This window comes from Mangifera indica, chromosome 1, assembly GCF_011075055.1.
Source record: "Mangifera indica cultivar Alphonso chromosome 1, CATAS_Mindica_2.1, whole genome shotgun sequence".
Lineage (NCBI taxonomy): Eukaryota > Viridiplantae > Streptophyta > Magnoliopsida > Sapindales > Anacardiaceae > Mangifera > Mangifera indica.
The window spans coordinates 7171926-7185350 of record NC_058137.1 but is presented as its reverse complement, the minus strand read 5'-3'; the positions used below and the strand labels follow the sequence as shown (position 1 = coordinate 7185350).

At 30.3% G+C, this 13425-nt stretch overlaps 1 protein-coding gene across 1 annotated transcript; it reads left to right on the top strand.

Moving 5' to 3' along the window:
- Positions 1-8736: 8736 nt before the first annotated feature.
- Positions 8737-13169, top strand: LOC123218575 (aspartyl protease family protein 1-like). The gene is made up of 10 exons (XM_044640070.1): positions 8737-9310; positions 9823-9955; positions 10401-10636; positions 11004-11228; positions 11323-11458; positions 11545-11621; positions 11705-11807; positions 11884-11941; positions 12536-12607; positions 12709-13169. Exons 1-10 carry the CDS (start codon positions 9009-9011, stop codon positions 12918-12920), a joined length of 1554 nt encoding a protein of 517 aa, XP_044496005.1. The 5' UTR covers positions 8737-9008; the 3' UTR covers positions 12921-13169.
- Positions 13170-13425: the final 256 nt, after the last annotated feature.

The window sequence follows — 13425 nt, the reverse complement described above, 5'->3', positions numbered from 1 at the left end:
TCCAACATATACAGTGCTTAAAATGTTTAGAGTATAAAAAGTATGGTATAAATATATATGTGGCCCAAATGAGGGTTAAAAATTCAATATCCCTTCTTTTTTTATCTCCAAAATTTTGCTCTCTAAGTTTTTAAGTGTTCTTTAGGTTTTGCTGTATTAGAGTTCAAACTTGATTTAGTTCATCATAATAGAAAGATGATATCTCTCTCACAATTCTTCCATTATTGTACCATAGGAAACAAACATTGTTCAAATTTTTTTCATTAGAGGGAAAGAGACAAATCTGTTTTAAGGAAACCGTAAATTACTTAGGTCTTGATTTTCAACAAGTTTATTCTAGTTTTTCTTCACCACATATTACTTATCATATTAAAGATTCTACTACTCTCAACCTTAAAGTTGGTATTCTTATGTTGATATTTTAATTCAATTGTCTATATATAATATATACTTATTTGCGATAATTAACATAATTTTTCTTAACAGTCTTGAAATAGATTTAATTTTATTAATTATATTTTATATCATTTCTAATTTTATCTTGATTTGGTGTCTAAATAGATTGTGCATTAGGTGGGATAGTATGTGATCTCTCTATTTTTTTTTTTTGAAATTATTCATTGAATATTATTAAAAAATCTATTATCATAACATTTTGGTTTTTTTTTTTTTTACAAAGAAAAAAGTATGATATTTGAATCAAATCTCATTGATGTGCCAACCAAAGTTGTGACTACCACCATATCTCAGTAGCACTAGTTTATGTTTCCATAAACCTTGCAAAAAAACCAAAAAAAGTTCAATGAGATGAATTTCAAGAAGTGTCACAAAAGATGTTTTTAAATTTGACCATCTTGAGTGTTGTGAGATTCTTGACTAACTAAAAAAAGGTGAACATGATGTTCAAATGATCAGTGTTTTTAATGCTTGGAAACATTCTAATTTTTTTGTGTTGAAATTATGGCATGAATGGTCGGATAGATTTACAATACAATATGTATGTTTCAAATAAAACAACTAAAAAATTATTAGAGTCTCTCGGTCATAAAAAAATATAACAATATCAAATCCAAAAAGTTTTGTGATGGAATGATAACTAGAGCATAAAAATGTTGGAGTCCAAAATTATGAGTCTCTAGATCGAAGTGATATTACATGAGATTCATTATGAGGGTATGGTTTTGAGTGAAACCTTCCAAGTAGCTTCCATTATAGAGAAACTACCTCACACATGAAAGGAATTCAAAAACTACCTTAACCACAAATGAAAGGACATATTGAAAAATTCATTTTTAGGCTTCGAATTGAAAAAGACAATAGAATTTTTGAAAATATGATATTTAATCCTATTGTAGTTAAACTAAATGATGTGGAGTATGAACAAAATTCTGATTCTAAAAAGGCAAGCAAAAAGGTCAAGCTAAGACCAAAAGTAGGCATCTTTAAGAAGCAAACAAAGTTCCAAGGCTAGTGCTTTAATTGTGACAAGATGGACCATAAAATTTCTAATTATAAATTTTTAAGGTGGAGCCAAAACAAAAAGGCAAATTTGTTGGGGAAAGTTACTCAAGATGTTTCCAACATAAGTCTCTTTGTAGTGATTTCAAAAGTGAATTTGTTCAAGTCAAACCTAAGAGAATAGTGTCTTCACACTATAGCCACTCAACATGTTTACTCAGACAAAAGGCTATTCACTTTCTTTGAGCCAAGTAAGGATGAGGAGATACTATTCATGGGAAGCTCAACTAGTCTAAGATTGAAAGCCAATGAAGAATGGTTTTAAAGATGACATCTAGGAAGAAGCTAACAATGAATAATGTTCTATAACAAGGTTTGTTAATTGGGTCAAGCAAGTTTAAGGCTTGATTTTTTGGGCTGAAAACATTACTAAGATGTTAAAAATCAAGTTTAAGTACTTAATACTTAGTCCAAAGGATAATACAAACATACATAGTATACAGTAGTACCAAAAATGTCTAAAGAGAGATTACCAGTAAGACATGAGAAAGATGAAAAGGTGACAACTATTACAGGCCTTAGTCAAGTTGTGGCTTGAGATGCATGCATTCTATTCCATGACCTTAGTCATGATTGTCATTATGACAAGACACTTGTGAGATTTTCTTTCTACACTGCTGCAGTATGGTCCAATAGGTTGCAATAAGACATATACTTGCATTAGGGTACACTTGCGCATAGTGGAGCCCAATTATAAGATAACAATCTAAAAATATAGGGAAAAGGGATTGTGTAGTTAGTTCACATGGCTAAGATGTCAAATCTCTGTCTCAAACTAGTTTGATCTGTATAAATACCCAATTTGAGTAAAATAATACTTCCACCTGAATATATATGAAAATGGAGGGGTCATCCTAGAATAGGATCTATAGAGAATCTTAAATGATCGAATGGGACTATATTGTTTCCCAATAAAGTTTTATGAGACCTTAGAGCTTCTTAAGTAAACAATTAAGAACAGTAGATCTCACATCATTCTAATCAAAGTTCATAAGCAAACTTTTGATGATTCAGTTGAGGTGGATAAAGTTAAGGGTAAAATAAGGATTTAGTCTCCACCATTTTCCTTGTTTTACAGATTCAAGTGGTCATGACAATTGTAGTGCAATCAATGGTTAGTGAGCTTAAAGTCAATATAAGGGCATAGTTGTCATTTCTCAATTTGTATGTATTCTGATTTCAACACATTTTTACGTTATGATAGTTGTATGGACATCTTTTGTTAAATTTGTTGCACACATTAGCTATTGGATAATGTTTGTTTTATGATGACAGACATCTTTTCACATGATTCCTTAAAAAATGTATTTTAGTCACTTTTGGACTTTTGTGTTGAATGCATAAGATTTTAAGTGTATGCATGTTCAATTAGTCAAAAATAGTAATGTTTCATGTCAAAGGGTAATACTTTAAGAGGGGTTGTTACAATTTTTCCATTCAAAGTTTGGCCTTAAAACACTTTCTCACCTCTAATTTACATAAATGACACTTTTTCACTTTAAATCAAGTATAAGTAACATTTTCCCACACAAAAACGAACTTTGTTAATAGAACAAAAGTATTAGGAAGTAAAATTACTATTTTATCCCTATAATTTCATTTTTCAAAAATATCATATACCTCTAAATTAACAAAAATTAAAAATAACTTTTTATATATCTAGTTTATATGAGCTTCTTATTTATCTTTTCTTTTACCTTCTCCCCTTCTTCCTTTGCTTTTATAGATAGAAATGTCTTTGTCATATAATTGTATATTAGAGGATAAATTATAATTTTTGAAAATATTAAGGGTCTTTTTGAAAATTTTAGGGGATTATTCAAAATTCAAAAAGTAGTTCAAGGAGAAATTTTGAAAAAATGGTATGTCTTTCAATATTTTAAAAAATAATAGTTATATTTATAAAAAATTAAACAAAATACAATAAATTATAAGTGTAAATGTCATATTACAATTATTAAAACTATATAATAATTTCAAAATATATAGGGGTTTGAAAAAAATTTTAAAATTAATTTGTGAATTTTTAAACTTTTTAATGGTTAAATTGTCCTATTTAAAATATTTGAGTATGATAAAAAAATGTTTTTTAATTAATAAATAGTAAACTTATTATTTTATCCTGCACCTCTAATTTTTTAAAATGGATTTTATTTTTAATGAAAAAATGTTAATTACTCAAAAAATATAATATATTTACAAAGTTTACTTGAATAAGCTCAATGAAAATGAAAATGAATAAATTGGCAAGAATTTATGTCACATTCAATGTACATCTAAGATTCTACTTGAATGTTTTCACAAAAATTGTCCTCACAAGGAAGATTAGACACTAAATCATTGTAACGTCATTTCAAATTAAGACCATGCTTTATATGCCAAACAAAATATTTACAAGGTGAAAGGAGTATTTTTTATTTAAGTTTGGATGTAAAGACAAATACATATTTGTACTAGATTAAAAACTTAAGCACCTAATTCCAAACTCATTTTCGTTAGAATTTTAAATTATAAATAAGGGTAAAATTGTCATTTTATTACTAACCCTAAAACCCTAACTTTCACCCTCAAGTTTGAAAAACTAATATTTTAGCCCTTATTCTTAAAGTTTGAAAAGTTAATATTTCACCCTTAGAGTTTCATTTCTTCCCTTTGATTCTCCGATGATCGTTCTCAAGCTAACCTCTCATTTGCCGACACACCCTCTTGCATCCCAAACAACAACTCGATGAGAAAGCTACCACAATAACACAATGACGATGCTTTGATTCAAATTTGTCATGACGACGAACCTTAAACCCTCGATTCGGTTAGGGAGACATTTTGATTCAGCGATGAAAGTGACAAAGACACTCAGAAGACATTTTCATTGGCCGAGATCTATCACACAATGGATCTAGAAGAAGCACAACAATCCGTCGTGCAATGGATTTGAACGAAGAGCCACGATCCATTGCGGTCATGGTAACTTCGTCATTGTGTCGTTGTCTGGGATGTGAGAAAGTGCACCGATAGATAGGAGGTTGGCCAGAGAATGATCACAAAAGAATGGAGGGGGAGAAATAAAACTTTAGGGGTAAAATGTTAATTTTTCAAATTTTGATAATATGGTAAAATGTTAGTTTTTTAAATTGAAGGGATGAAATGTTAAGGTTTAGGGATAAAATAATGATAAATTTAAATAAAAATTATTCTATAAATAGGTGTTCAGATTATTAATTTAGTGCGGATATATATTTATATTTGGATTAAAACTTGACTCAGAAATAGTCCTTTGGCCTATTGAGAATTTTGCCATATTTGCTCCTTTCACGCTACATAAAAGTAAAATCATACGGCAGCGAGTCAGAAAGACGACAAAGTGTTAGGTTCCAAAAAGAATAAAATGTGCAAATTACGTATATGTCCATTCAATTATTTCTTAAAGAAGATAACATTATGAAAAATTAAAATTTAGACAAGATTTTCATAACAAAAAACTTCAATGAACTACCAAATGAAAATTAATAATTGGCTTGAGGGTCACATAGTAATTAAAAAAATACATTTATCTGAGACTTTGTTCGGAAGGTTTCATGAAATTGCGCTTAAAAGGAAGATTAGGCTCAAAAATTATCAAACACATATTCGTTTAATCATCCACAAAATTGATAGTTAATTACATAATATTTCTCTCGTGCGTACTTTTTGTCGATCATAAACTTTTTTATTCCAAAATAATTATTAAATCTGTTTTTTAAGATTTTAATATAAACCTTTTAACTTCCATATCACGAAAAACATATGACTAGGGATGACAGCGAAGCAAGATGAGGAGGAAATCTCAATCTCTATTACTGTTTTTGTCTCTATCCCTATCTTTATTACAGGAAAAATAAAAATTCTTTATCCCCTCTTTATGAAAGAAAATCCTCTCTCTGCCCCTATCCTCATCCCCACCCATATTTTGATGGCAAAAAATCTTTTACTCATTTCCTCTAAATACAACATAAATATATTAAATAATAAATTAATTAAAATTAAAATTAATTTATTATTTTAAATATCACAAATATTATATATTAATTGTCTTAATATACATAACAAAAATTTATTAAATTTGAAAAAATATAAATAATTTAAAACTATAATGATATGTTGATATTTTAAATAAATATATTAATATAAAAGGACAAAAATATTATAATATATTAGATATGAATATATACTATATCATTTATACTAATCTCTTAAGTTTAATTTTAATATTATATTAGATATGAATATATAATCTTTATCTTGTGCAAACTTTCTATAATATTCCATATAATAATGAGATATCTTACCAAGATATTGTAACATATAATCAACATGTTTTTTTGCTTTTTAAGTTTTATAATCCAAAAAACTTATTTTAAAAACTTTAGAAAGCAATTTCCAATTTTGTACTGACTTTAATTACATCGTTTTTCATGAGCTGATGCTATTCCCTTGCTGGTTGCTGCTGTCAGTGTCTGGAGTGGAGACGCGACTTGTCCTAGAATCCCACTCAAACCCCATTAACAATGGACGAATTTTGTGTCACGTCATGTCTGATGTCCCACTCCTAGCCCAATGAAAAGCAATTCCCCTTCCTCCCAAAATTTTCCTCTCCTTTTCTTATTATATGTTGACTGTAATTCATTTAAAAGTATGAAAAGCCAAGCCACTTTGTATGAATTGGGCGATCGCCTATAATACGAAGCTGAATGTTGAAAATGGGAACAACGCCCCATGTCAGCTTACAGACTTTGACCACACAAATTTCGCCTAGAAATATTTAACAACCGACTGACCTCACCCTCGAATTTTCTTATCTTCTCGATGCATAACTATAATTTCATATCGGTCAGGCTTCATATAAATAATTATACACTTACACGTGTAAATTTTTATAATTATGAAATAATGCCTAAAATGCAAAATATTAAATAAAAATTATTTTATATTTCACACGATTATATTTTTTGCCCCATCAAATTCATTATTTATACATTTGTATCATAGTCTACACACAATCTACAGCCCAAAAAAAATCTATATGGATATTCTTTGTAAACTTAAATGAGTAAGACAAATAAAAAAAAACAACAAATTTAGAGCCACTACTTCTCAGTATATTGTTCGCGAGTTCATCAAGCCTTTCGGGTAATAACAAAATCATAACTTTGAGTTGAGATAATTTAAATAATAAAAAATAAAATTTTATATATAAAAAATATGAATTTAAAGAATATATGATAATATTAATCAATTTCATGATAATAGAGGAGTGTAAAGTCTAGTTTAAACTTTTAAATATATATAATATAATAAAGGCGATGATTAAACGCTGTTTTACTTATATAATATATAGTAAGCAAATTATATAGTTAATTGTTTATTAAAAATTTAATTAAATATAATTATATATATTAAAAAAATGTAATTTGCAGTTTGATTAAGCATAATATGGGAACTAGAACGCGGAAAACATACATATTTGAAGTAATTTTTGGGATGTTAAAAGCTTCTGGTTTGTATGATATTTTCTCACGAGGCAGACAAGACCGGGGTTCTTAGTTCTTATTAATCTGACAAAGTCAGAACTTCATTCATTACTCTCCCTTCCGTGTTAACTGTTAGGCCGGCGGGTAGCTCTATCTCTCTTCGTTGACTCGGTCGATGTTCGACACGTGTCCGTGTTGTTTATTTTTGCAGGTTGGTCCATCAAATTTCATCGCCCACTTGATGCTCGAAACGTGTCCTGTTTTCGTTCACTGCTCTGTCACTGTTTCCTTAACCCATCTCCTCAAGTAGGCACTTTGATAGGATGCGACCGTTTACTTTCACCAACAACCTCCAACGCCTTCTCTTTCTTAATTTCATAGACGTCCCTTCACTTTAATTTTTTACATTTTTCCCCATAACATTTTACATTGTTTCTGTTTGACTTGACTTGAGACGGTTACTTGGTATTCACACTTCTTATTTATGTACATAAGTAAACACTTTTTGTGCTCTGCACGTTCAAACTTAGGCTCTTCCCACTTTGCTTCCACCAATCAATACTGTTGAAAGTGTTTTTCTTATTTATAAAACAATATATTTTTAAATATTATTATTTAAATCAAATATTCTAACTTTTGAGTAATTTTTTCTTATTTATAGAACAATTATTTTTAAATAATTATGAATTGAGCATAATTTCAAAACTATTATTATTATTATTATTGTAAACAATACAATTTTTTTCAAAACCCATATGTGGGAATATACTCTTCAATAATCAGATGCTTTTTTTTTCTTTTTTAATATATAATATGAATTAAAAATTAATAAATTAAAGTCCAGTGGTAATCAATTCTACATGGACTTAAAATCAAACGAGATAAGAATTGAAGAAAAGTATTAAAAATTATAATATTTAATGGAAAGAGCTACGATTTGACTAATTCACACGCGGTTCATGGGTTGAATTTTCTTTTTTCTTTTTTTAAATCATTCATGACACATGTATATATTATTGGTGGGATGATCCATGAACATTAGAAAATTGAAAATAATAAAATTATATGTACAATTTTTTTTTGTATATAATTAATAATATGTTATTATATAATTGAGTATTGATTTATTTTTAATTTTTAATTATTTAATTATATGATGATATATTATTATTTATATAAAATTATACACAAAAATTATATATAATACTATTTAATTAAAAATATGAAGGAAATCGTGCTACTATTTATCTGATAAAAAATTAAAATAATTACTTGGAAATTTCATGGAAATATATTTTATTATTAAAATAAATGACAATGAGTTTTGTTTATTGAAGCAAATCTTTCTTTAAAAGTTTTAAAATATTTTTCAAAATTAAAAATAAAAAGTTTAAAGTCTAATATTATCATACCCTTAAGTTTCCAACCAGGTAAAGAAAAACTAATTTATTTCTTTGTCAATGCTATTACCTCTGAGGCATTTGAGTCTCGAGTCGAGAAGGTTTACTTTTAACTTTTTCAAAACATGATGGGTTTTACAGAATATCTTAAAATTAAGTGCAAAGAAAGGAGAATAAGCAAAATGTGGCCGGAAAGAGGAGGCCAATTGGAAAACAAAAGAAATATTAAAAAACATTTAAATATGTTTAAAAAATCTAGAGGGACCCACCTCCTACCTCAATTTTGCACCAAACACCGCGCAGTCATCGCTTCACAGCGAGAGAAATTGAGAGATTTTGACTTCCCTCCTTCGACTTATTTATCATCAGCGATCTCTTTAACACCAAACTTCAACTCAACTCGCCTTGGAAACTCAACTCACAAGGTGAGCTGAGCACGAACGCGTCAATTCACTTTAAATCAATCTTCACATTTCAATCTCTCATCACAATTTTCTTTTCTTTTAGTTATTTTTCTTCTTCCACTTCACCTTTTCTTTTTTTCCTTCACAAAATTCTCCGCCTGCTCCTCCTCTTCTGAGCCATGGCTGAGGCTATCTGTTTCACCTCTCTTTTTGTTTTGCTAATGTTATTGTGCTGCGCCACGTGTTCGTACGGGTTCGGTACTTTCGGCTTTAGCATCCATCACCGTTTCTCGGATCCCGTTAAGGGAATCATGGCCGTTGATGACTTACCGGAGAAAGGAAGTTTCTCTTACTACTCTGCTCTGGCCCACCGTGACCGCGTGTTTCATGTTCGTGGCCGTGGACTTGCAACGGCAAGTGATCAAACGCCGTTAACTTTTGATTATGGCAACGACACTTACCGACTCAATTCCCTTGGATTGTATGTTCATCTTTTCTTTTTATTTCAAATTACTGTTGGAATTGCAACTTTGATGTTTGCTAGAGAACTGTGGGGGGGATCTGTTGGCTCAAGTACTCAACTTATTTTAAGTCAAATTGCGCGTTTCTTATATTTAGGAAGCCATTTTTAAAACAATGTTTATAAATGAAAAGTAAATTTTTATTATTTTAAAAAATAAAGGCCACAAGTTTTAAGTTTAAGAGTTTCAGGGCGAAGTTAAAACAAAAACAATTCATGTTTTAAGAACATAATTACATTTGTTTTATTAAGCAAATTCGTTTATCACATTACAGGCGTTTTACTTTTTGAGTTAGATAATATTTCAAATGGATATTTTAGTCCCTTTTTCTTTTTTAGTTGAAGCGTTATTGTATGGAGAATGATATGTTAATCTCTGTATTTTTTTCTTTATATTCTTGTCAACACTAATTTTTTCATGCAGTAACTAATGGGTTTTGTATATATATATATATATATATATTGAATCTCAGCTTATATTATGCCAATGTTTCGTTGGGTACGCCAGCTTTGTGGTATTTGGTGGCGCTAGACACCGGCAGTGACCTGTTCTGGTTACCATGTGATTGTAGCAGTTGTGTCCGTGGCTTGAATTCTACATCTGGGGTATTCTATTTGCTTTGAATGTCTCCTGTTACTTATATAGTTATATTTGGAGGGTGCCCTTTAAATTTTAAGATTTCAGTTTGATTTTGACCATTTATATCTGATTGGCTGCCTCGAACCTTCCAGTACCATAAACTTATAAGATTCATCTCTGCTAAAACTTTTAATATCAAATGAATACTTTTAGAACTTGGGAAGCATCTGGAAAGTTATCCTAATGTCTCTTTGGTTGAATATATATATATATAAATTGGTCTTTGAAACAAGTTGGCAATTGTTTGTTGAACACTCTCTTTGGTCTTCTATTTTACTACAAAACTCAAGAAAAAAATCGATGCATAAGAACAAATTTATATTCGACATACAGAGAGGTTGGAAAAATATTTAATTTTTGTTTATGTACTTCCATATTTCTACAGTCTAATGCATTTTTTTTTTCATACAGGTAATAAAATTCAATATCTACAGCCCTAATGCATCATCAACAAGTTCAAAGGTTACTTGTAACAGCTCCTTATGTGAAACCCAAAGCCAATGCACTTCAGCTACCAGTAATTGTCCTTATCAAGTTCGTTATGTTTCTCAAGGCACTTCATCAACTGGGTTCTTGGTTGAGGATGTGCTGCACTTGATCACAAATGATAATAAACCTAAAGCTGTCAATCCTCGGATTACATTTGGGTAGGAAAATTTCTTTATTGCAGCTTTGATGTTGCAAATTTCACCAAAATAAAATTTTAAGTCTTCTACATGGTTTTGGAGCATAAAAATTCCACTGCTGAATTATTGATGGTGAAGATTAAACGGCTCTTGTCCTTGGGATTATTACTTCTTATAAATGGAATCTTAATTTTGGTAGAGCTGATATTATTGATGCTCCAACTTTTACTGAAAGTAATGTTATGAACTGTAGGAATTAAAAAAATTTCATCCAAAGCTCATTGAGTTATACGCACACATGTATACATAAATATATGTGTATATATATATTCTCACTGGTAAATTTATGTTACTTTCAATTAAATTCAGATTTGCTACTCTATTGCAGATGCGGTCGTGTTCAAACTGGTTCGTTTTTGAGTGGTGCAGCTCCTAATGGTCTATTTGGGCTTGGTATGGACAAGCAATCAGTTCCTAGCATCTTAGCAAGTGAGGGACTAATACCAAATTCCTTTTCCATGTGCTTTGGGGCTGATGGTCTTGGGAGAATCAGCTTTGGAGACCAAGGTAGCTCAGGCCAAGGAGAAACACCATTTTCTCTTAGTCAGTCACAGTAAGTGATCACTTTGATCTTCCTTTCTCCGTTCCATTTGATCTACAATTAAAGTGAGCTTTGCTAATCTTCTTGTATTGAAATTTCTTATCAGTCCAACATACAATATTACCATCACTAATATTGTTGTTGGGGGTTCTGCCGCTGATCTAGAATTTACTGCAATATTTGATTCTGGTACTTCCTTTACATACTTAAATGACCCAGCTTATACACAAATTTCTGAGAGTGTAAGTAATTTAAATAATTGTATTTCAATTTTTATATGAAGTTTCAGCTTACAATCTAAAACTTATATTGTTTTCTTTTTTGGCAGTTCAATAACATGGCTCAAGAAAAACGATTTACTACTCAAACCTCTGATCTCCCTTTTGACTATTGTTATGTCTTAAGGTCATTTCTACATGCAAAAGACTACTTTATATTGGTTTTTTCTTTTGAAATCAATCACTGACTTTCTCTTTGCTTGAAAGCAGCTCAGACCAATCTAACTTCAATTATCCAACGGTAAATTTAACAATGAAAGGTGGTGACCCATTTTACGCCAATGATCCAATAGTACTCGTTTCCACCTCTGATGTAAGCTCTCACTTTTACTGCAATGATTTTGACTTTGGTTTCCACACTTACGATGAAAATCTTATTTTGTTTTCAGGGTATCAATCTGTATTGTCTTGGTGTTGTCAAAAGTGATGATGTGAACATTATTGGACGTGAGTATATTGTTCTCTCTATTGTTTCTTTTTTTGACTGTTGCTTTCCTGTGACTTGTCATTTGTCACATTCAACTTAGCCAAGTTCATTCTCTTTCAAAATTGCTTGAGATGATTGCTTTATGCTTGTGGAAGTTCTTCCTTGAAAACTTGTTTTTTTTTTTGAATAAAAAATTTTCGTCCTTCATCAAGAGCAAAGAAGAGGGAAAGTGGTTGTTAAATAGTTGAACAAATTGTAAAATAGTTTGTAACTTCATTTTACTATATTTTATCTGTCTTTGTTTCTCTTTCACATTTTTGAAGAGGGAAGGGGCAGGGTGTAAGGCATTTCATAAGTACCTTGATCAAATTCGTTTTATCTCATAATTACCTATGCTTATTGTAGCAACAATCTGGCAATCTAGTTCTCACTTATACTATGTAGTAACTTTCTGAAAAAATAATTAAATGTAAGTTTAAATTGAAAACGCTGCCTGGAGAAATAGTTTCCCTAGTTGATTTATTCAAAACTGTTACTACGACTTGGCTTTAGAATGGTGTTTCCATTTAGTAATTGTTGCTTACAGTATGATTTTTTTTATTCATTTGATCCAGAAAACTTCATGACTGGTTATAATGTAGTCTTCGATCGAGATAAGAACGTTTTGGGATGGACACCCTCTAACTGTGAGTATTTTCCTATCTAAACTAGACTTTCACGTTTTACATTTTCTTTCTATTGAAGACTTGTAGTGAAACCTGGAAATGTTTATTCATTTTTATCTCAGGTTACGATGAAAGCACTACCTACATTTTGCCAGTTAGCCCTCCTACAAAATCTGCAGTTCCACCAGCTATTGCTGTCAATCCAGAAGCCAGAACTGGGAACAATAGTAACTCGACAATATCGGGACCACCTGCTGGAAGTCATTCATCTAAGTTGCACCCTTTCACTTGTGCTATTATGATGCTTCTTATTTCCTTGTTAGTCACCGCCTGATCTTTCTTTCCTTATCCTGAGAATTTCTTTTAACTCGGTATCATATTGGTGTTGGTGGTAATTTTTTCCTGGAAAAATGACATGCCCTCGGAAGCATTATTTCCTTCTCATTTTTTCGGAGTTGGTGGCATTATTTAAAGACATCGGGTTGTAAATATATCGACAGTATGAACAAAGATCAGAGAGACTTTGCATTTGGCAGGTTATATTTCCATTTGTTATATTATTATAATATTATTATTTGTTTAACTACCTTTCAAATTTTTACTAAATTTTCTTATAACCTGTATAAGAATTAGCCCTCAGATATCTGAAAACACATGTGAAAGACAAACAATTGTTGCTGACAACAAAACACAGAATTGAAAGATTCAGCTTTGGCACCTTTTAGAAGCTTTAGTTTAGCTCTTGGTAGGTGATTGTTAAACAGAGAGTTACATTTAAGCTATGTACATAACGAAGAAAAACACAAATAATATCTTCCTGGAAACAAGAAGCAACAGAC